The following is a 25,293-nucleotide window of genomic DNA, read 5'->3' as shown; positions in this document are numbered from 1 at the left end:
CCCGTGTATTATGATGAGTAGCAGAATGGCCCAACTCATCCCACCTGCTCCGGCAGATGGTCGGGCCTCATCACACACTGAATGCCTCGCGCAGTACCAGTAATGGTTCTGGCCTCCTCTTTTTCCGATTATTAAGTGGTATATTTTCCAACATGTGCCTCCAGCAGTTCACAGACATACAACTGAAGGTTCCCATAGTTCATTGGGGGAATCAGTTCAGCAACTACACAAGAAGAATGCTGTAGGGTGCTTAAAAGATATGCGATATCCAAACAGTCCTGTAACTACCCACTTGGCAATGCGATATATTTACGAAGGCTGGAGGCAATATCAAGGTGGATAAAACCACCTTTATATTTGTATGTATGGATGTAACACAATTCAGCCACTAGGTTTACGGTAACTCCCAAATAGTGTTAAAGGATGGGTAACTGACAAATGTATTACAACAGAGCCAGGAATATTTTGGATCCCTTACAGATGCCTGTACATACAGCTGCATGGAAACCAGTGGTCAGTAGCATGAACAACTTTGTCCTAGCAAGCTGGTACACAATCAGCCAGGTGTAACATAGAACCACACCATAGTAAAAAATAACAATACACTGGTACATTAGACCACAGGGGCACAGGTTGCTTAGGTAGTCTACGGTGTTGAAAGTCACAGGACACAGCAGCTTCCCATGAGTACACCAGGAATCATGTCTTCATACCCCAGCTCATCCCTATTATGTTTCTAAGTTTGTTCATGGGCTTCACTGCACTTCTGAAATCCGGATCACTTCAGGATTTCCTCCCATATAATTAAGCTCACATGCTGTGATGGTCCCATAAAGATCCAGGATAGGACTCATATGCTGCAACCCATGCTTGTCACAAGTGGCAACTATGAGATCGGCAGGTCATGCTTGCCAGGGATGGAAATAACATAAATATTGCTACTGTACTCCAGTACAGTTGTACATGTAAAATCACTAGTCCCGACAATCTTGCACATGTAAACTCCCTTGCCCTGATAATTTTTCCACTACATTGTCTGATTTTCTTGTACATTTTTTGAACAACCAGTACAGCATAATATATACATTTGCTTGCACAACAGAACAGTAAATACTGGAGTATGGTTTATTTCCATCCCTGTTCACTGATACATCCCTGTTCCTTGGTTGATACATGTCAAATGCATAATTGATGCAAGTGATCTCAATCGCTAGAAGTCCAGTCTTGATTATATACAGACCATTGTCATATAGGAGCAATACCGCTGAGTGTGGCATTAAACAGCAACCCAAGCTAAGAGACAGTCACATGATATAACATCGGTAATAGTTGAGAATACACTTTTTCTGTAACAAACAGATTTTAGTACTTTAGTTGGGTCGAGTCCCATTTGGGATTCGAACCCACACTCGCAGAATCAGACAACTAATCACCACCAGACTCAAGTCAGCCGCCTAAACCACTCAGCCATTGCGGCTTCCACAACCACATACAACCTCATGTTTAATGCAGTGTTAAAGCCCAAGAAGAAAACACACAGTAAAACCACCATAAACACAACTAAAAAAAAGATCTGTTGACATGTTAAAAGCTGCTTATTTGTACATCACCCAAATTCAACACAAACTAACAGCTGACTGATATTCCCAGTACATTTCAATGATAGTTGCATTTGTTTGGAGAAAAATAACAATGATCTGTGCAATGATTGCAAACATAAACAGCGAAGTCTGTTGTTAACGGAACACATGGCCCTTCTCCATCCAATATGGCCACCAATGAACATTGCAGAACATATCTTCCTGACAACTAGTTACAGACTGTTTGTATCAGGCCTGACCTTTCCTTACACAATATACATTCTGTACAGTGTGTTTATACATCTGACTGGTGTCACCTTCACATCACACACCCAAAGAAGAATAAACAATACAGTTGATAAACAGATAAAACTGGCAAAAACAGTCAAGATATATTTTGCATATTTACAATAATGTTTGCAAATTAAAGCTTCACACAATCAATTTGGGTGTTTTTGATAACCTAAACTGACACTTCAAACAAAAAAAGCTACAATATTCTGACACATGGTTTCCAGTACAACAACAGTACAACAGAATTCTAAGGTAAATTATCAATAACGCATTTTGTAAAAACAACATTCGTGTAACCTGATGAGAGGTGGTACGGCATCTTGGCAGTTAAAGCTTGGCAAAGTCTGGGGTTTGATTTCCCACATGAGTGCAATGTGTGAAGTTCATTTCTGCCTCCCCAGTTGTGATATTGCCATAATACTGCTTAAAGCGGCATGCGACCACTTGAACTCTATCTATTCTAAGCTACATTATGAGGACCCTTTATAAGTAATTTTTAAGTGTGGTAAGTAAAGAACATCAAGGAGAACTAGTTAATAAGAATTGGTGCCTGAATTGCAGAACAGAATAAAGATGACGTCATAATGGTTACTCTCTCTAAAAACATGTTAGTCTGAACAATCCATCAAGAAGAGACACAATCTTTTGCCTCCATGCACAACATGACCAATAACTGCAACACCAACATCAAAACAGCTCTCTACACAACACTAAAACGGATCCAAACAACATCAAAAAGGACCCACACACATCAAAATGGTTCCATCTGTAGCTTACAATCAAATTGTACTTTTTTCCCCATTTCGTTCTGGGGGTGCTATACAATTGTACCTGGATGGTTGGCAGATCAATAGATTCCTGTTCAGCGATATCAATGTCCTGCTGATTCCTTAGGGAAGATAGAACTGCCAAGTGATAAGGGCTAATTATAGAAGACACTTCCAATCAGGCAGTGATAGGACTTTCAAAGCAGAAATAACACTTTGTAAGACGGTGCACTACTAAATATTTCATGAAACAGCAATAGTTGTTTTGATTTCTACAACAACACTGCTATGTTGTCGGATGAAGGAATGGTCTGGGCATCATTAACATTCTTTATGGCAGTTGAAATATTATTTTACTACTGTCACAGCATGTCAGCTTACCATGGGAGTGAGGCCATTACTGAATACTTTTTACCACTTTGATGCTGACAAGACATTGCATTGCTAAAATAAGCCTGATTAAGGATGAGTGAGTGAGAGAGTGAGTTTATTTTTACGCTGCTTTTAGAAATATTCCATTAATATTACAGCTGTGGGCACCAGAAACAGACTTAGCACATCAATGAAGACTGAATAAGGCATAGAACATGATCCTGCCAAACAAAGGGATAAGACTCGAGTCTTAAACCCATCCTGCTACCCATGAATGTAGGAATAAAAATTCCAATAGAAAAATTCATACATACAAAAGTTAAGCAGTAGCACAGGGAATATCCATCACTGTCTATACAATCTAGGAATTGTGATTAACATTGATAGTCTCCCTGTCTACAAACTTCTGCAAATTAGAACAGCAAAGACTCATGATTCATTTTACAATTCAGTGAGATCAACAGAAGCTCAACAGCAAATGAAATGGATAAAAAAAATATGATTCAGCCCCAGAATATTTCATTTGTATAGCAACTCCCATTAAGAGACAAAATTGGATGCCAGAAATACTATCACACCTCTATAAACAGACATCAAACACCATCTTGAATTTCTAATATTTCTTCTTCAGACAAATTACCCAGAAGATACATATCAAAGGTGACAAACAAGATTAACTTGCCAAACAATTTCAAAGAAATCAGAGTGTCAGCAAACTTCAAACATCAAACAATTCCCAAGGAAGCCAAAGCCTAGCATCCAGTCATGACATTATTTCCAAAAGCATGACAGACTCATTCATATATGCTTGCTGTAGGTGAAAGGTCTTGAACAGTTTGAGAATAACCTATAATTTCAATTAATACCATGCCAGAACATTAACATCTAGTACAACATTTATACAACATTCAGGTCCACTCAAGCACAAAATCCATACATGTATACAACAAGAGTGTGCAAATGGCATTCAATTGCCGTCTGATATCCTAAATACCTAACAGATACCATCACAGGCAATCTGCATTTTGCTTGCATTCCCACCGACAAAAACCAAAACACCATAGTCATCCATACATCATCAATATCTCTCGAACAATACAACATACACGTTCAGATCTGTGAGAAACTGTTGTCTCATCTGATCCACATCTGAAAACACTACACCACAACCGCATTATATCCACAACAATGGCTAAACAGCATCTTTCCCATGAGAAATCAAATGACACAATGTTATGCCATTTTAATATTCATAATAGTATTAACACATTACGAACATCCCCACGGATGATATGAAAACAGCACTTTAGTTTCACCCTCTAGATCACACAAATATTGCACTGTCATCATTTTGAACATAATACTAATTGTCAGTTGGGTGTTTTTAGTGTAGGCTAATATTTTCACTAAAATGGGAGATGAAATCATTTGACCACATTAAAACAATATTTTCATGCAGTAAGGATATGTAAGTACTTAACACTGCTGAATACACAAGGAAATAATTATGAATAACGTCATTGTAACACGGAATGCAGTTATGCTTGAATATCAATCAAATAAGTCCAGGCAAGCCATTGTTTCAAACATGGTCCTGTGTAACAGTCACATGGGAACCATAAGCATATATATGTAAAAAAAAGGCATGTTTATGGTACTCATAAAACTATTTCATAAAATTCTGCTAAATGATTTCAATATTCTTAATTTTTCTACATTTTAAATAAACTTTTCCGCATTATAATGAAAAACCTGACAAAGGCATTCATCTTGGACCAGCAGAATAATCTACAAAATAATATAAACAAAACATGATATATTGTGAAACAGCGTACCACCAGCATAATCTATCATAAAGTAAAAGATACCACATTCATGATTGCCTTCAAACATTGTGAACTCACATGCCTCAAAACAACTTCATCAGACAAATATTTCCTAATGTAAAATACAGTGATCCATATGAACCCAATCAAAATGATCAATAACATAACAGACTGCCTTGAATTTGGCATGCAGTAACGGATCGTAATTAGCAAGCACAATGCTAATACACTTACTACTAACAATTTCATCAATTGATCCACAAATAGAACTCCTTAACAGTGAAGGCTGGCTTTATGACACCTGAGGGACTTGATACACAGACCTTAATAGTCCCAGCTCTATATCTGGCCAATCGTTAAATGATGCACATTTCCTGTGTTGTATAATGCCTTGTTGGAACCAAAGTATCATTCAACCTAACCTGCCACTTTGGATAGTGTGTAGTTCAATCCTTTAAACAGTTTTCTGAGCATCTGATATATGACATTGCCCTCCACTGCCTCGTCCCTAAAAAGCAACAGTTAAATGTTGTGCAAAAAAAAAGATACTTGTACGCTCTTTAGTCAACAATGATGGTTGGTTGTTGTTTAATGCTGTGTTTCACCAATATACCAGCTATATGGTAGCAGTCTGTAAATAAGACATATGGGACTAGACAATCCAGTAATCAATAGCATGAGCATCAACCAGTTGAGATATGATGACACATGTCAACCAAGTCAGAAAGCCTGACCTTCAAACTGCCGTAGTTGGCATGACAGATTAACCATGGTCACATAACAAAACTTTAGAGTTTCAGTTTTCAGTTTTCAGACAAAGCTGTTCTACTGGTACTTAGGACAGTAAATATTGTCTTACACTGCTTTTAAGAATGTTTGGACATTATTACCATGAAATCAAGATCTACATATTATGCCAATGTCACAATTAAAGCAACGTTTACAGCCTGACGAAAGATTGCTCAATCCACCAAGGTAATACACCACTACTTTTGGTGTCTAAATCTGACACATTTACCTCAGAAGTTATACAATAATTGAGGTTCAACTTACTGAAAACAACACTGCTACAATGTAAGGTGCTGTGATACCAACACTTGTCCTTGATAACCAAGGGCATTTCTCTATCACTAGCGATGTCTTTATCCAGAACATTCCAAGAGATGGTCTGGACCAATGGTCAGAGGCCATTTCTCCAGTATGTCTAGACATTGTACTTAGTGCTCTGCGTGAAGTATGGACACAGTCTCTATTTGATTAGGGTAAACGCTTACTGTCAGATTAAACTAGATCCACAAATTAACAGTAAGCAGATGAGTACGGAGTTGTTAGAATGACCTGCTTGAAAACACCTCAAGCTAGCAACTCGGAAACAATTCAAAGAGAAAACACGGCATTAAAAAAAAATATTAAAACAGTATACCCAAATATCATTTCTGGGTTGATATGGTGGTAAAAAAGAATATATACTATGGATTCCCAACAAAGTGCAAATGGCAGCAGATCGGAATATAATTTAAGGCACTGTTGGTTATTGCTCACTGCAAAATTTTACTTTTTTGAAGTTAATATTTTCTTAGATGGAGACATTCAACACTGGCATCAATGGCATTAACGCATCTTCTTCTATGTCCAACCATATTATTGTTGATTTACAAGCCACTGTAATACTTTTTCCGTCATCAGATGAACAAGCATTATTAAATTTGCTTTTACTGACAAAAGTGACGTGTGCAGATTTGGGTCAAATACCTGTCCTTCTTGGTAGGTCCAGAACAAGCAGAACAATCTTTGAAATGCATCAACACAATTGGCTGACAGCAGTGCTTTCATTATGTATTCTGGACAACACCTAATATACGTCAGCTAAATCCCCAAGTTCTTACTGCATCCCAATAATGGCCTTAAATCCGTCCACTTGCATTGTTTCCTGTGTGTATTCATGGGTAATATACATCCACTTGTTCATTTGTAATTCATCTTCACGCTGTTTCACATGTGTATTCATCAGCTGTGTTACTATGAACTGTTATTGTGCAATCAACCCATGTGAATATATTTACTGCCTGTTCATTAAGGTATGAAGTTTATGGTTGTTTGCTTTGATTAAATAACAATATCAGCATCAAACTGTGCAATATAGTGCACAATTGTAAATCAAATTTGACCCCAAAATTACATAAATTACAAAAATATTTTAAGGTTGGAAATTGTACAGTGCAGTGAGTGCAGTTCCACACAGCTTTTCCCATAATTCTAGCAATATCCCAACGGAAGACACCAGGTCACACATTGTATCCATGTTGCACAGCGAACCTGTGCAACCAAGCACACAATTTTACCACTAGGCTAAGTCACCACCCTGACATGCTTCCTGACCAATAAAGCGTCCTCTCATAACATTTTCAGGTTGACAGATAATTCTGTTCTGATAGTTTTATCATCTCACATGTGATTGAGAATACATAAAAAATGTTTTACACTATATGTTTTGTCATTTTGCTGTTTTGTACTTTTGTAAAATGTTCAAAGCAGAACACACACAAAAAAAATGAACTTAAAATTAAATCAGTTTATTTCATGATAATAGCTTTGTACTGTCAGAATATCCATAAACAGAATGAGAACAAGAAAAGCAGCATTATCTCCCTTTGTAATATTACACAAGAATGAATGACCTTCATACATTACACACTTCTTGTCAGGACAAAGATTTATTCTGCACTCTTAATGTTGTTTAAGTAGACATAAAAGGGCTGGCTAATTCAAATCATGCTGAATAAAGAGAAACTAAAAGTTGGTAATGTGGAATCAATGCCACATGGAAATATTTTTCCACCATTACTAAGCAGCGGTATCAGTAGACAAGCCATAAAAACTGGTATAGTTAACAAGTATGAAACAGAAAAAATCTTCAATTTATTTGATATGCTGTCTCTTGTGGTATTGTGTTGTATATCTTACTAGGCACTTCAATTCCTTTATGAAATTATTTAATGTTCTAAAAAGTAGTGAAGCATATGGCTGCAAATCTGTAGGGAGCAATACAACTGCAAATCTGTCGGAACAATATGGTGCAATATGAAATGAACGGACTGACTCCATATCTACTGGAATCAACATGGCTTTGCACCTTGGGAGCAATATTGCTCTATATGTAAGAAGCAATTATACAGTTCTGTATTTTCAGGCAGTGAGTAATATGGTGACACACGTAGTGAACAATATGGCTTGTATCTGTCCAGTGAACAGTATCACTCTGGATCTATATGCTATGGGGCATGAGTGAATCAAATTTTAATGTCATACACACATACATAAATGTTGAGCAAATGAACCTTCTTGCAGAGGAAGACAACTCTCTGTGTACACAACATATCAAATCTGACAGCCATGTTAGATTTCAGAAGCACAGAGTTCTTATACTGCATTGTTTAGTCCAATACAAGTGCAGAAGCCTCCACAGCTTTGGACAAGTATTAGTCAGTCTCACCATCCTTAAAGGTCACATGCAACGTAAAACACAACTTTGCAGATTCTGGTACCTTTCGGTATGCACTTACCGAAACAAATCATAAAAAATGCCAATTCAACCTATAAAGTTGATAAAAACGCGATGAAAGAAAAGCCCGCGAAATCGGAGTTCAAACGTTTCACTAAATTCCCCCCAGCGCTGGGGGGAAAACTGGTTTCAACGGCTGTGCTGCGCTGCCTCCATAACGCATGCGCAGTGAATAGGTTCGAGGAGCTTGAAACACTATGCATGCCCAGCGTCTGAGGTCGTGAGCAGTAGTCTAATCGTGATTGTGTACACAAACAAGTAAATAATCTACTCGTTACGTAAAACAACTTGTTGATTGTAGTAAACAGTCTCTGTCACAGAGAAAGCTCAGTGTCTGGTTTATTCACACCTAAATGTCTGTCTGCTAAAGACAACATGCAATACACAGCTTCAATCATTGACCACGTGCAATTTGAACTTAACACCTATCAGACTATACGACATAAAGAAAATAAGTTGATTTACGACTCGTGCACCCGAGTCCCGTGTCTGCCACATTATGTAATTAGGCACGTGTGATACACATGGCATGTTTTTATGTCTGTGGGTTGAAAACAAACTACATTCATTTTTTTTTCGGATGACTGGATCTGACGGAAACTGGTGCAAACTCTTGTCAGTTTCAAGTCCTGCTTTGTACTTGGACGAATGACAGATTCCAGCCACGCAGTAGTTTACCATCCCTACTGACATGATTTTTTATTTGATCGAGCGCAAATTCAGAGAACATGTATTTTCCAAACCCAACATCTCTATATACATTCTTCATGGATAACGACTTCTTTTCGTGTATATGATTTTATTTGACAACAGTATATGAATCCATACTGAAACGACGCATCAAGTACACAAAAAGAAGTTGTTATCCATAAAGAATCTTACTTTCTTGTGACTGGCTATACTTCTAAAATGCCCATCAAACAGATCATCTTTCTGTACACACAACGAACCCTCACCATATATATCAGCAAATGAAACAGCCAATCGGAAACCGTCGTTACACTTGAGTGCAGATCCACCCGCTATGACTGGGTTCGGACTCCCGAGGGCTTCGTTTCGGGGGAAGTAAGCCCAAGTGCAAAATATCGCACTTTTGAATCGCGATTGTACGCTTATAATTGTGTTATTTGTTTTTTTAAAAGCAGCAATGTATATTGTATGTCATGAATAAGTGATAAATCTGTTTTAATTATGTTTGATTTTTTGGTTGCATGTGACCTTTAAGCCACAGTTTTTTCCCATCTACCAAGACCTTTCTGCAATACAATAAAGCAAGTATAGATTTCAGGTTCTGAAATCTCTCATATCACTGGGGCTCCTTTTCAGTTAAAAGGATTATCTGTTTCTATGAAAATTACATATATTCAAAGAATTTGACTACCTACATGTTCAGATGAAGGGTTAATCTAGCCAAGTAGAGACGTACACAAGACAAAACCCTAACCTGAATACAGGCAAAATAAAGTCTACCACAACAGCCATTAGCACTGATCAGACACGGTGACCATGAAGGCGAAACGAAATCACTCCACCTTATGTAAGTCTTGGCTGATGTACACCATGGAAACTGACTACATCTCGCAAATTCCAGTGATGTGCCTGGGTAATTAAGCAGCCATAATCAACATCCCACTACAACTCTTCTCCAGACCCATCTGATCAATCGGCCTCCACTCCGGGAGAGTTTATAAACCAGAACCTCGCGTTGGCCTGCTCAACACAATCAAGGCGGAATGTTTCCATACATCAACATGTTCTCGTTAATGGATACATTTTGTAAAAGGAATCAGCAACCAAACTTAAGTGAAAGCTCATGGACTCGGAAGTGCTTCAGTTCAAGAAATACATATTGAGTTCATTGGGTAGAGAGCAGCTGACCATATCGGATAGGTAGTTTATGTGTAACCATGGAAACGGGCAGCACAGCTAGATGATGTGCAAGTTATTGAGCTGTAAATATGAGGCTGGTAACAGACAAACGACATACATGTAACATATGCTCAACTTTTCATACATAGCAGGTTTACCAGATGTCACGATATACAGCTGACTTTGACACATTCTGGGAAAGCTACAATGTATTATAATAATAACGACTTTCTGAAGTGCTAATCACATTGTTTTATCCAATAAATGTAAATTCACACGAAAAGCAAGTGTTTGTTGGCAATATACCCATTTCAACATTCAGTACACTGCTACAATCTTACCAAGGGCATATTAGAAGGGACTTATCAAACTGCTGTGACTTTGATACACAATAAATTCAAGTGAGTGAGGTTTTACACTGCTTTCAGCAATATTCCAGCAATGTCACCAGAACTGGACTTCACACATTGTGCCAATGTGAGGAAGTGAATCCATGCCCTTGGCAAGACAGAGAACACTTTAACCACTAGGCTAATCCAACATTCCACAAATATAACACATAAATAACACGGTCAAGTTTTGATGTAGATGATATACAGTGAGACCATGTTGTAATCCATCCGTGCGAAATTTTCTAGGATAAATAGTACTTGTATTTATTAAAACATTGATAGTATTCAGACAAGTCACCCTTGCCAGGGAATTTTCAAAAAATAATCCATATTCTGTGAGTGGCTTAACATGAAGCTATTATTGTGTAACGTGAACAAATTTTTAAATTTCTGTTCAGAAGATTCCACAGGAATTTGTTGCAGACTTGAGTCACTGCCTCAGTACCAGCCAAGGTAAATTGTTATGTTGGGCATGTAAAGGTAAATCATTATTTAGGATAATCAGAAAATCAGTTTAGAAAACACAGGTATAGAGTAATGTCTCTTTGTTACTTTATTGATCATATTTCATCTGTGATTGACACAAAGACAGGCCTGCTAGTCCAACTAGTCCAACTAGTCCTATCTGGAGGGACTGGAGAGTTTATACTGGACTGCCACCTTCAGCATGTATAGGCTAGAACATGAGGGCCCTGTGTTTAATGACACATTTCAACTGTTAAACTCTGTGTCCAAGTGGAATAACCTATTTAAACCATGGCCAGCTATAGATGGTCTTAACTTTCCTGGTTATTCAGTAAATTTAAGTTAAAAGAGAGACCTAAATTTTGTGCGTAAGTATGTTTTGCTCTCATTGGTTGTGAATAGGTTTTCCCCATCGAAGTCACTGACATCTGTCTCAGGGCAGCATATTTGCATGAACTGCACATGCATTTCGAACAACCTCAAATTCTTAACAGTTAATTATTCATGGTTTGGGGTGCTATTTGTTTTGCATGGGCTATCTGACATGAGTGATTATTTGTTACCTTAACATTTCACAAATAGGACTGGATGTGGATGAATTAAAGCAGTTATGAAGATGTAACAAGTACCTGTGAGTACACTGAGAATGCTTTGGCTCAAGAGTATGCAGGATGACCCGGCAAAATTAAAGAAGTAAATTATCCCCAATAAAACTTAAACTACTTGTTCGTTGTTTAGAAAGTAGTTCCGGTCCGAGGTTTAACTGGTTCGGCCGTCAGTTAAACCCCAGTCTGAAACAAAGGAGGCATGGTTTAAGCAGTCATAGATTGCACATAAGTGAAAGATATCTGTAAGTTCTAACCCTGCAGCTTCCTCAAAGGAACAAGCAGGAATGTAGTTTCTGGACTAAACATGATTGAAATAGACTAAACCAATTTGGATGTACTAATTATCTCCAGAGAAACAAGCCCACCGTAATCAGTTGGTTTAATGATGATTTGAGCTGCATACTCTGGGATAACCCACAAGTGAACAGCACACACTAACCTAGAAACATAATCAGGGCAACCGGGGTTAAAAATAATGCAACTAGTTGGGTGCCAAAGGAGTCCGAATCATAATGAATAAAGCTCCCGAGAATCTTAAAAGAATTTAGAACTGATACACATAAGGGTGAAAATTTATGGATGTTATCATCTGTGTCAAATTTCAGTGTACAGTCTCCTACTGAAGGAGCAGGAATATGATCCAAAATAGTGCCCATATGGGTACAGTGTGTGAAGCCTATTTCTGGTGTTCTTCCCAATGGTATTGCTGTAAATTTGTAAGATTGCTAAAAGCAACATAAAACTAAACAAACTCCAAAACATTGTGTTCTTAACACTGACATGGGCTGAGGTTCAGAATTTTTTTCCCATGTAACACGTTTAAGCTTCCTAATATTGCTAGAATACCATGTACTGTATTGTGACAAGCTGTATCAAAGTCTTTCAATACAGTTCTATGGTACAGCCTATAGTTGAAAATAAGAACATTGTGCATTCTCTATAAAGTTGAACAGTCTTAAGCATCATATTCAATTACAAATTTTGTGTTTGGCATTTCAGTGTAGTATTTACATTAAAAACACAGTATTTATATCTTCAAAAATAAACACATATATTTCTATTTTGAAGAATAAACAGAATATTTCTATCTTTAAAATCAACGCCTCTTTTTCCCCCATCTCATCCAACAACTTCACAACAATTCCTGTCATACCAAGATGCCATAATCATATGTCATCACTGCTGTAAAAAACATCAATACAATAAAAACATTCCAGCTTATTAGAATCATCCCATGACCTGTCCCTTAAAGGGGACAGATTACATCCCTGATTAGAACATTACTAGCAGTGCATCAATGACCATGGATTATACATTTCCAATGGAGATCTTAGACCTGCCTTGCCAACCTCAGGCAGTAAGACTAATCCTGTTCTGTAGTAATCAGGTTCTTATATTACTGGAGCTTTCAGGTTCTTGCCACCAAAATCAACTTTTCAGCAAAACCAAATTATATCCATGAGGAACTAAAACTTGAAGTTGGGTGGGTGAGTTTAGTTTAAAGCTGCTGTTAGCAGTATTCCAGCAATATCACAGCAGGCACGCCAGAAATGGGCTTCAAATGTTGTATCCATGTTGAGAATCGAACCCAGGTCCTTGGCGAGATAACCGAGCAATTTAACCACTAGGCTACCCCACTGCCCCTTGAACTGAAGAGGGCCAGCCAGTCCAAAATATTGTCTTGTTTCACTGACCTTGAACTAGATAATAAAAAAGCAACATAGTTTTGTAAAGGGAAACCACCAAAATAATCCAGCTACCTTGAAACAACAATTTACAGCTATGATGACAGGTTTATAAATGCTATATAAATAAGTTATCAACCAACCAGTTCTTCCAAATAACTTGGCTGTCTGCAATGACAGATATACAACAGTAACACAACAGAATCTGTGATGCTTTACTTCTTTGGAGTAATATATTTGTACACCCTAGTTTGATATGGGGGTGATAGGGTAGACAAATCATTATGGCAGTAACTTGTCATATTGAAGACCTGGGTTTGATTTCCTACAAGGGTACTATGTCATACTCATGTAATGAACAGAAAACACAATGCAGTAAAAATGTTGACACATGTTTAAATTTATCATTTGATATATTTTACATTCAAACCTTAGGGCATTTTTGGTTAAACACAAAAAAAATTGTAAATAAATTGATCTGACTACAACATCATAAGGGAACAAAATGTCGAACACCTGAATCATGATGGGTAATATTTCGAATGGCATGCTTTAGACGAATCATGATACTGCAGTATACTACAGAAAGCCTCTGTCTCAAGCATACATAGGATTAATAAATCCATTTCTATGCTAAACAGTGACAATGTTATATTAGACTGTTCTGTTATTCATAGAGGCATCACATATATGTAAATGAGAAATACTTAAATGAGAAATACTTACAGATTAGACTGTAATCATGCATGAATAATTTTAAACAGCAAAACATCAAACATTTATGAAAGGTACATATGACTAAGATGCACTATTGTTTCGTTTTAAAGTTAAATAAATAACAACCAGGTGGGTTTCATGACCAGAATTGCATGATTATTAGAGGTGAAATGGTATACTACAGAACTAGAACAGTAGAAGTACCACAGTATATTACCTTCAGCTTGTTAAGTCATAATGCAATCCATGAATTTGGTATTTTCGGTTTTTGTACCATCATTTCCATCTAGTCATAAAATGACAGTTTTGTTCATTCAAAATAACAAAGATTATAATAATTCTTTCTCCACATTATTAAACAATATAAGGTTTGGCTCTTGTCAACATTCTGCATGAAGCTGATTCTTTCATAAAATGAAAGAAATTGAACCTAACTGAATACCTTGTACTACAATCATACCAAACCGTGTTAAGAGCGTACTGTTTCACCCCTAGTAATTATCACGAACTAGTTGACAGATAAATGCAGATCATAAATATAGTAAATATTCATGATTGCCCAGACAACCTACACAGTTTAGCAGCTTCAAGAATATAGCTAAGATATAAAGAGGCACTCAGCTGTTACCAGAAATATGACACCAATAGCTGCCAGAGCCCTGTACTTGTAGATCTCTCAACTTATCCCTTGCTGATGAGCAGCTATATGCTAGTCTGCTGTCCTAGAATGTGCCAGGAATGGCTCCCTAAATCATGAAGACAACATTCCTTAATGGAAAGAAGTGTATCAGCCCTTAGATTCCCCAGATACTAGTTTGGAATTGGGAATAGTGCAAGACAATGTCAGGAGGTAGTGAACCTGTTATGTAATAGACACAATTACAGTATATTCTACTAATATATCTAATTAGAATGTAATTAATTGCAACCATTGGCATACTGAATACATGGACACAATCTGTTGTGTTTCAATGATTTACAAACAGGGTTTATGTTGCCTTACACAAAATAGAGCCAGGGCTCCAGATAATTTTTCACCATCAGTATGCACTCCTTGGAAAAACAGAAGAGTACATTTTAATACAGTATGGGTTATCAGTAATCTTGTGTTTCGTTTCATATTTGCACAACATTACTATCCATGTGAAAACAGCTCAATAAACAGTAACACGTTTTCCAATTCCAAACTGTTTCCTAGCATATCATGCATACTTTTTTATCTGTACATACGCTGACATGGCCCTTATCTGAAGCTTTATAGAGCTACACTGGAGCACCCAAAAATATTTCAAGAGTCTATATAGAAGTATGAAGATTCATATTTGAATGGTATGGTTTTCTGTACGGATAAAAAGTTTAAATAATAATACAGAATCTTGGTTAATCTAAACCTGCATCTGTAACATTTTTCACTTTTAGATTGTTGTTTAAAACCTCTCTCACAAATTTTCCACTCATATGACTGTCATTTTTTTGAATAATTAAGTGTGGACAACACAATCCAATGATTGACATTGAGAGCATCAATCTACGCCACTGGGATATCATGACATGCAATAACCAAATCAGCAAGTCTGACCTACAGATTCTATAAGTCACTTCTTACTAAAGGCATGGGTTGCTGAAAACCAATTCTAATCTGCATCTTAGCGCTTGGAAGCATATCAAACTCTATGTAACTTCTCTTTTTAAGTACAGACACTATGCTTATCATCACCTACTATACCACATACCTGATGATATATTAGCATTAAACATGACACATGTTACTCAACATATCTGGTGCTTACACTAACACCAGTCAGGGCTGTTAGTGTACTGGTGAAACTGTTGCATGTAATGAAAACATGATATTGATAAATGTAACATTTTCTATGGAACAAATGTTTCCACTCACTTGTTTACAAAAGAGGAAATATGCAAGTTTAAAAAAGATAGCAATCAAAATATTGTCAACCTGTCTAAGGTACCCAAAACAGAATCACTCAAATAGTTCACTTGGGAATGCAGAACTGTCACAATTTCAATGATCACTGGTGGCACAGGAAGCAATATCCATCACATATATACATACATAGTACTTGTTTATTCCATGGACAAGAACCACTTGCTACTGGTTACCAACTTGACAATGTTATTGCAACACCTGTCATGCAGAAACTGTCACACGTCATGTTGGGTTGGTGTAAATCCTGGACCGGCAACAGTACCAGTGAAAATCAGCCTCTATCTGCTACTGTTTAATGATTTAGAAACAAACAATTGACATTACACCAGAAAACTATTCTCACAACTATCACCTATCTGACAAAACATCTACAAGGGTTAGACTGAATTTCATTAAATTTCAAATAGTCCTGTACCAAGGAGCAACTTAATTTTGATACTGCCAAATGAAACCAGTACTCACGTAGCCACAGGGATGGATGTCAGTATACGCTTGTTGAACCCAGGATGTATTATTTTCAGCAATGCAAGCCCTTGTGCACTTAGCATATACATGTATCTAGAAATATCATGAATAAATGTGCAATTTGAAGTGGGACACTGCTCAATAGTCTAGACATGCTGATATATCATCAGGGTGGGAACTAACTTTATATCTGAACATGTGTTGCTCAACTGTACCAAACTAAGTTCTACTGGATTTCAATCCAATTTGCTATCACACTCTTTACACATGCTACTTAGGCTAATGCTTAGTCTCTGAATATATGTATATACTTTCGACTATAACATACAAACCCATTTAAACTGAAAAGAAGTCCCAGAGACAACAGAGATTTAGAACAGGGGAAATCTAGACTTGCTTCATTTAGGGTTTTAGCATTGCAGGGGGAGCTAGCAGGGAATAGGGGAAATAATATGGTTCATTGACTATCATACTGACTACCAGTACCATGCTACCATGCTACTCTGCCCCTGTCTAGATATACATCACAGTAGAGATACTGGCTGCAAATCATAATGCTCAGTGTTCCCTAAGACAAAATCCTGTTGCTGTGAACCAGTTTGTGTTTAATTTGAAGTTCATTTTCACCCTTTCTTCGTTCACTACACAATCAGAATGTGAAACCCTCATACTGAAAAACATTCAAACATATCATTTTTTAAACTGATACAGAATTAAATCTGAAATAAAACTGTCCATTTAACACTTGCATTAATTTATACCAACATACCCAGGAGGCATGTTCCAAATGGTTTCTTGAGCTTGCCCACACCATAAAATGTATCTCAACACTGATAATGGTTATGTCAATGAAACAAGTACAATGTACCTGTCAGTGTCATCTGAGAGTATTTTCACAAAAATAAAACAGAAATTAAAACAAAACAACCAATATACTACGGATACGTTTTCTGAAATTGAAGGTTCAGAAATTTTCAACACTCCGTATGTACATGGAACCAGAATGAGAAGATGTTTCATTAAAGGATTATCCAACAGGGCAAAAGAAAAGGCTTCATATGAGGTTAAGCCAGCTGAAGCTGCAATATGAATTAGCCAGTATTAGCCAGTAATGCTAGAGAAACAGCTTACATAATGGTTAGGACTTGCCATACACCAGCCATTGTGCTGACACATGAACGAAAAGTAAAAATTTTGTGACTCTCAATTAAACATATATTTATGTTAGGGTTGTCTAACAAGTTCTCACCAACAGTAAGACATTCATTTTACAGTAATATAGTATATTTCAAAGAAAGTCCTTGTTGATTACATTTGTGTATTGTTGTCACTAGCAGCAATAACAGTATTTATCATGACTGGTGCCCTAAAGGCCTAATAAAGATGATACAATGGTTTTGACTGCAAATAACATGGGGCTGTGCGAATGGAGTTTCTTGCTTAGTCAGCAAAATTACAGGGATATCATGGCTGTTGCCACCCAGGAGATGACAGTGAGAAACTTGACTGCTTTATATATGAGCGAGTGAGTGAAAATAGGATGTAGATAACTCAGTCAGCATTTACCACAGATCAAACATTACATATCTGCAAAAATGACAGCCTTAGGCAAGCAAACCCATGATTGAAGACATGACCAACAGAGAACGACAATTGGACATAACTACTGTCAAGTTAGAGAGCCATGACCACTGTGTATTTACCAGTAATCAGACTTGGGCTTTGAGGTCCCTTAGGATTGCTACTATTCTATCTGAATCCAGGCGCCAATTATTTCCTCACTTATCAACAGCAAAGCTATGATAAGGGCCTGTTGGTTTTCATACTTAATTTAGAGCACTGTGGCCAAGAGGTGACAGCTAAAACTTTGCCATCCTCTCTGGTCACCCTCCAAATAATCGGTAAGTCCCTTTCAGCCATCATTGTTAGCCTATGCCCCTCTAGTGGCGTACTATTGATACCATGCCATCTGAAGGTTGTATTATACCCAAGGATCTGGTGAGGATAGAGTTATCACACACTTTGTGGTGAAGAAAATACACTTACCTTCAACTACCTCTCCCTCTTCCACTTCATACAGATCCTTCAAGAACTTGTAAGTCATCTCAGATATGTGAACAGTTCCTGGACGTCCTGATGACTCCATTGTATTGGCAAGAGTGACATCATTGGACCACACATCAAATTTGAACCTTCTCGTTCCGACAATTCCACAGAGTACGGTTCCGGTGTGAACTCCCACTCTCATGTTAACCTCCTCTTGGTTGTCTTCATCAAACTCTTTGATCAGTTTAATCATTCCCAACCCCATCTCCACGCAGCATATGGCATGGTCTGGACGAGGCTCAGGACATCCTGACACACAGTAGTAACAGTCACCAAGGGTACTGATCTTCTCGCATCCACAGTTAGTACACAGTTTGTCAAATCTTCCGAACAGGTCATTCAGGAGACTCACCAAATGCTCGGCAGTCTTATTGGAACTCATTTTTGTAAAGCCAACAATGTCTGCAAACAGGATACTTACATTATCTAGCTGATTCATGTTAAATGGCCTGAATCTGATTTTTCCTTTGTCAGGTTCCTGTTTTCGGTTCTTGTTCTTTTTCCTGCTCTTTTGGTCTTCTGGTTCGTCTTCATCTTTGTCACGTGATTTCATCACAGCCTCTGCAACTGACGGCGGCATAAGTGAATGGATCATCTTTTCCTTCAGCTGTTTCTCAACCTGCAGATCTCGACGTGACATGACTGACTGTCCAATCTTCCAGAAGGTACTACGACGACGAACTTGGGACATTATGAAAATATGGATCCCAATCAAATGGATACAACAATGGAGCAAAATTTTTCCGATAATGAATGTAGCCTCTTGCATTCCTGTTATGGTAAGTGCAACCAAAATTTCATACAAAATGGAATAGACAATGCCTATCAACACTGCTGCAAACAGTGGCATGGGTATGAAGGTGTATATCATAAGAAGAATTTCAACAGATCCTGAAAAAGACCCAATTGTCGAAAGATCTGAGGAGGACTTAAAGGCAAACGGACATAGGATCAAGGCCATCAAGAAAAGCACATAGACGATAGAAGTTGGCAAATAAAAACGTTCATATAATGGGATCTTTGTAAATCCAAAGATGAGCAAAGTCACAGCAAGCAGACATCCTGTACCTCCAAGGAAATACATCCAGTTTGCTTCCTTGGTCAGACCGAAGAATATAAGCCATGCTAAACATGCTGTCACAATGTAGAAGAGAGCATACTGGAACCGTCTCCGAGTCTGTGGCAAGTAGCAACTCCAGAGTTGATCTTCCAAAATCTTGGAATCAAAAGTCGGGTTCCACCAGCTCCCTGACGCTCTCTCGAACAGGACGATGGGGGATTTCTTGTTAGGGCTCAGTGGGGTGCCCTTGTATCGGTTTTTGGCCGGCGATTGAAGATCCACGTGCACAGCTTCGGGGTCATTGGTCGTGTTGTAGCGAACTACACTATTTTCAGTGTTTCTATCCTCGCCGCTCGCCATTTTGAAACACGATCGGTGTTGTCACTAATTTGAAATCTGCTAGATCCACCGCTTCATACACGTTGTACAGTCTTGCAAAGAACGCTGTTTGAAGCCGAGTGTCGCTTCGAACCGACACCCTGGACGCACCTGAAGGCTATGCCCCACCCCCTGTTCTCAGATCGATCGACTCAAGCCAAGGTGCTCGCCGTACGGTAATTCCCGAAGCGCCAACACCGAGTCTGAGCGCCAAATGCTCTTTTTGACAGCACGCGGACTGAATACAGCATTGTACCTATCCTAGATACTTCCTTCAAGAACAAAAAGCTCCACCAGTCATGACAATACTCGATCCGTTACCCAGCCGAACGCAAAGCCGACTGGATTACTCCGTTCAATGCAGTGGTTATGTTTGAGCTGTTCTGATTGCCAATTGGCTCCCCTCGGTTAGGAGGACGCGCTGTTACAATTAGTGTATTGAACCCCTCCGTTAATGTATAACAGTACTCCAACGAGCTTAGTCCTATCTAATTGACTGGTGAATACATCTATTGTTTTCCTGTTTCAGGACGAACTGCCAGAAAACCCACGTGAGTGGGCATGGTACTACGGTTATTGAAACACTTTCCTCAGAAATATGAATGAATATTAAGTTGACAGTGGAGAAGCAAATAATAGTTGGTTTTGAAGAAAATGTCCTAACGACAAACGTCGAAATGCGTATGTAGATTGTGAAAAGAAATAGATTGCTTGATGGTCCCAGTAATTAGACAGCTTGCTGCAGCTGTAAAATAGACTGTTCCATTCCATTGCCCCCACCCTCTACAATTATATGAATGCGTCCTGACTCCATCCGCAATGTATGAAACGCAACGCCATGTTCAAACCGTTCAATGGATCAGCGTACTAGCGGTTTTCACTGTAGGCCACCTTATGAGTATAGAACTCAAGCCGCCTGTGAGCCACAAGGAGGTTACCAGCCATCTCATCAAACTCAAACGTTTCCGATGAATGTCGTTTTTCAGCTTTATTTGAATTTGCTTACTATGAAGTGTTTCTTTTATTTTGAAAGCGATATGGTTACAGTCCGTATAGCGTTGTGCTATTCGCAGCCCCAGTACAAGCTAATATGGCTGATGTTAGACGTGGAGTCTGTGATTTATTTTTATTATACAATATATTTTTCTCATCTCTATTTTCTCCCCTGAATGTGAATTTGGGCGGAATAAAGATGTCTAGACTTGGTATTTTGTCATTTGGTTTGCGGAAATGTATAAATTCTACACACATGGTGCAAGGCAGTAGGCTGGTGTCCGAATCGTAATATATTAAGGTGCGACAACTCATTATATGCAGTTTTGTAGTGCATTCTCATGGCCGTGCATGCTCATTCAGCCTTGGAATATGAGTATAAGCATCTAATGTGTAGTCTTTGATTTGGGGACGGTAGGGTAGTCTTGTGGATAAAGCGTTCGATCGTCTAGTCGAAGTCTCTGGTTCGATTCCCCACATGGGAACAACGTATGAAGCCCATTTCTGGTGTCTCCTGCTGGAACATTGCTAAAAGCATCGTAAAAACCACAACCGCTTTATAAGCAATAAACCAGCACCAGATATGGCTTTCACACATGTTGTACATATGCGGAACTACAGCAACATTACGTGGTATCCATAGATGAAGGAATGAATGTTGTTTAACACCGCATCAGCAATATTGCAGCTATTCGTGGCTGTATCCATAGATGTAGAAGTCACTTATGGGGGGAATATAAGTCATGTATATCAGAAGTATATGATATGATGCAACTTTCATTCACTCGGTACAACAGACAACACAACCCTTATATGGCATGTGGTTCTCAGGGGTGCACCGCACATGACATACTATACAAAATAGGTGTTGTGTGTATTTGGATTGCTGAGTGGATTGTAGGAGAGGCCCACCCACTGTAAGGGAGGGTAATTAAGATGTTTAATGAGTGAGTTTTGTTTTGCGTCGCTTTTAGCAATATTGCAGCAATGTCACGAAGGATGACAGCGGAAAGGGGCTACACGCATTGTATCCATACGGGGAATCGAACCCGGGTCTTCGGCGTAACGAGCAGATGCTGTAAACGCTAGACTACCCCAACGCCCTCAGATTTTGGAACCGTAAACAGGTATCTATTAAGGACAGAAACACCCTTAATTAAGTTGCGATCAATAACAACGTTTACTGAAATAAATAATCCCTTCTGCTCATGGCTACAAAATGAATATGATGTCGTATTAATAATAGACGAAATACGGTAATTCTAATGAGAAAGTTATTTCGGAGCCGAAGCAATTTTCATTTTGTCTCGTTTATTGATAGTTTCCTCTATTGCGACTATACGGGGCGTAGAAACAAGGTACAATTACAGCTTACAATTTAATCCCATTACATTTTATACAACAGCTCAATCACCAAACAGACGCTACTCGTCAAAGATACGGCAAAGCAATACTGAAGAAATTAAAAAATGTTGTATTTACCGTAAATCCTCGATAAAATTAAAAATTGATGAAATGGCAAAAGCATGTAATGACGAGGCCACACGCTTAGTGTCTCAAAATGTATGATATATACTTATTATAGAAACAAACATCATTTAAGTGCATCATTTAAACTGAGCCCTTAGCAAACTCTAGACTTAGGATTTTGCATTTCAGAGAAGACTGCTTGAAGTGAGTTTGATTTTACGCTGTCCTTAGCAATATTCTTGTAGTAGCCCGGCGGGGGACACCAGGGATCAACTAACACGCATTGGGCACGTGTGGGGAATCGAACCCGCTACATCCGTGTGACAAGAGGACGCTTAAACCAGTGTGCTCCCCCACCCGCCGGCTGATCGGAAAGGGATGCTAATATGGTTCAAGGACTGTGAGACAGGCTAGTTCTGACTCTACGGTAAGTAGGCTTGGTATGTCTCAAATAATCAGAATTAGTGACCGACATCAAGAGCACCTATCTTCCGACTGGAATACGAATACGCGCACAATAACAAAATTACAGTCGCTTATTACAGACTGCCTCACCGAAACTGGTTCGGTTTTACCAAGAATATCCCAGTGGGTGTACGTTAACGTTATATACGGTAAACTACTGTTATAACGAGATCTGTGGGACCGATTCATTTTAGATCGTTATAATCGCATTTTGAATAAAACAAGAAGAGGACTGGATCGGAATGAAGTGTCAGTTTGTTTCAACAACACGAAGACTATAACGTCCCATAATTCGGACTAGAATAATTTATGGCCAAACGTAGAGTATTTACGGTAAACTATGGTTTACACTATATACACTGTACAATGCTTCAAGTAACACTTTATTAATATTTCATGACCGACAGGTAAGCTTTATCTGCGCGTGGTGCACGTCATATAACATCTGAACGATCCATTTTACGCAGTTCAAGGATGTAATATACGTTTTTCTTTGTTCCGTGTTGAATTAACTTCCTCGTCTAAATACAGCTACACTGTTTGTCATGGAAGGCGTAATTCAGTACCACTATATTTAACGACATTATCAAACATATACTTGACATACAAAACCAATTAAACAAAAAAGACCCTTAAAAAAAACAACAGCACACTACATCAATATATAGAGAGATTAATAGATAGCTGATGTGCACCCACAAAACACTTCAATCCCAAACCCACCGAATCACTATCCAGCCCTAAAAATGTTACCTTCTTTCCAATCCTTTTTCAAAGCATGACATTTTTACCGATCATCACCAAACAGTTATTTTAAAATTAACCTCTTACAAATGAAATGATGATGATGATGATGATGATGATGATGATGATGATGATGATGATGATGATGGTGATGATGATGGTGATGATGATGATGATATACAAATACATTACCTATTTTTCTGATGGCATTTTATGAGAAATGGCAAAGGTGGCTGTATAAAATAAAGAGTTCGAACCTTGAAAGAAACAAAGAAAATCGTTCACGGAATTCTCTTTTGTAAACTTGACACCACACTGGTGGACACAAAATGTCTCTGCCTTTTAACGATAATGGCTCACATGAAAGCTTGTCGGCTGCAATCTGAGACTGCTGATAATTAACAGTGAATAATGAACCATGAACAGTATTCTGGGAGTGCACATTTCTCCACAGTGACCTATCAGGCGAGATCATGTCGAATGAATGAATGAATGAATGAATGAATGAATGAATGAATGAATGAATGATGGATGGATGGATGGATGGATGGATGAAGGGGAGGGAGGAAAGAACGGACGGAGGGATGGAACATGAATGAACGATTTTAACGAATGAATGAATGATTTTGAAATTTGACACGCATGTGAGTTAAAATTCGGAAATATAAAACAGTTGTGTGCCTTTAAAATATTTGTTCCCACAAAGTTTTCCATACCTTCGACTCCAAAGGTTTGCTATGAATCAACAATATAAGGTTCCTGGTGACTTGAATGTAGCTGTACAGTTACAATACTGCGGCATTGCATCTGAACGCTGATCTTACCACAATACAATTTCACGTCGAACATGCATGGACAACACGTGAAGCACGTGCACTGTTGAATTAACCTGTATGTGTGCTGGGATGGAGGTTGTCAGAACAGACAAAATGGCGAATTGTTGGTTCTACAAGTGTCTGACTGTCCCAAACTGTTTGTCAGACCGAGAAGAGAATATTTCAAATGTCGAAATAGGTGCCGGTAAACTTTACACAAACCGCCAACAGCAGAAGATTCAATACAAGACAGCGAGTTCCAACACCTTCAGTTAAAAGCAGTCTCCGTTCTACCCGCCTGAACACAAAGCATCCTTGAAATGATGTGAGCCTAGCAGCTTACCAGATATTTTATGCAACACCAGGAACGGTCTGTGCGTCATTTGGCGTTAAACGACGTCTAGAGATGAATTAAGGTTTCGCTCCGGTTGATCTTGTTTGTTTGTTGTTTTACGCCGCACCCAATAGTCCGTGTAAATGACGACGGTCTGTAAATAATCGGTTCTGGACTAGACAGTCCAATGATCAACATCATGAGCATCGACCTGCGGGATTGGATGCGATATGTGTCAAACAAGTCAGATCACAAGACCACCAGATCCTGTTAGTCGCATGGGTTGCTGAAGACCAATTTCATTTGATCTTCTTTGGTGTCTAAAATGAAAGATATTTTGGGCGATGTAGTGACGAGCGATATGCCAAGGCATCAATT

At 38.4% G+C, this 25,293-nt stretch overlaps 1 protein-coding gene across 2 annotated transcripts in view; it reads right to left on the bottom strand.

Annotated features, from left to right (window-relative positions):
• LOC137274263 (adenylate cyclase type 9-like) overlaps window positions 1-20,477 on the bottom strand; it is a 60,530-nt gene extending 40,053 nt beyond the window's left edge. The window contains exon 1 of one of the 2 annotated variants that reach the window (XM_067807369.1): window positions 18,597-20,477. In XM_067807369.1, the coding sequence (XP_067663470.1) occupies window positions 18,597-20,076 (1,480 nt within the window). In that variant the 5' untranslated portion in view covers window positions 20,077-20,477. The remainder of the gene's footprint in view (window positions 1-18,596) is intronic. The other variant, XM_067807370.1, reaches the window with a different exon arrangement.
• Window positions 20,478-25,293: the final 4,816 nt, after the last annotated feature.

The sequence above is a fragment of the Haliotis asinina genome, chromosome 2 (assembly GCF_037392515.1).
Source record: "Haliotis asinina isolate JCU_RB_2024 chromosome 2, JCU_Hal_asi_v2, whole genome shotgun sequence".
Classification (NCBI taxonomy): domain Eukaryota; kingdom Metazoa; phylum Mollusca; class Gastropoda; order Lepetellida; family Haliotidae; genus Haliotis; species Haliotis asinina.
The sequence above is the reverse complement of the archived record's forward strand: the minus strand, read 5'-3'. Positions and strand labels throughout refer to the sequence as shown.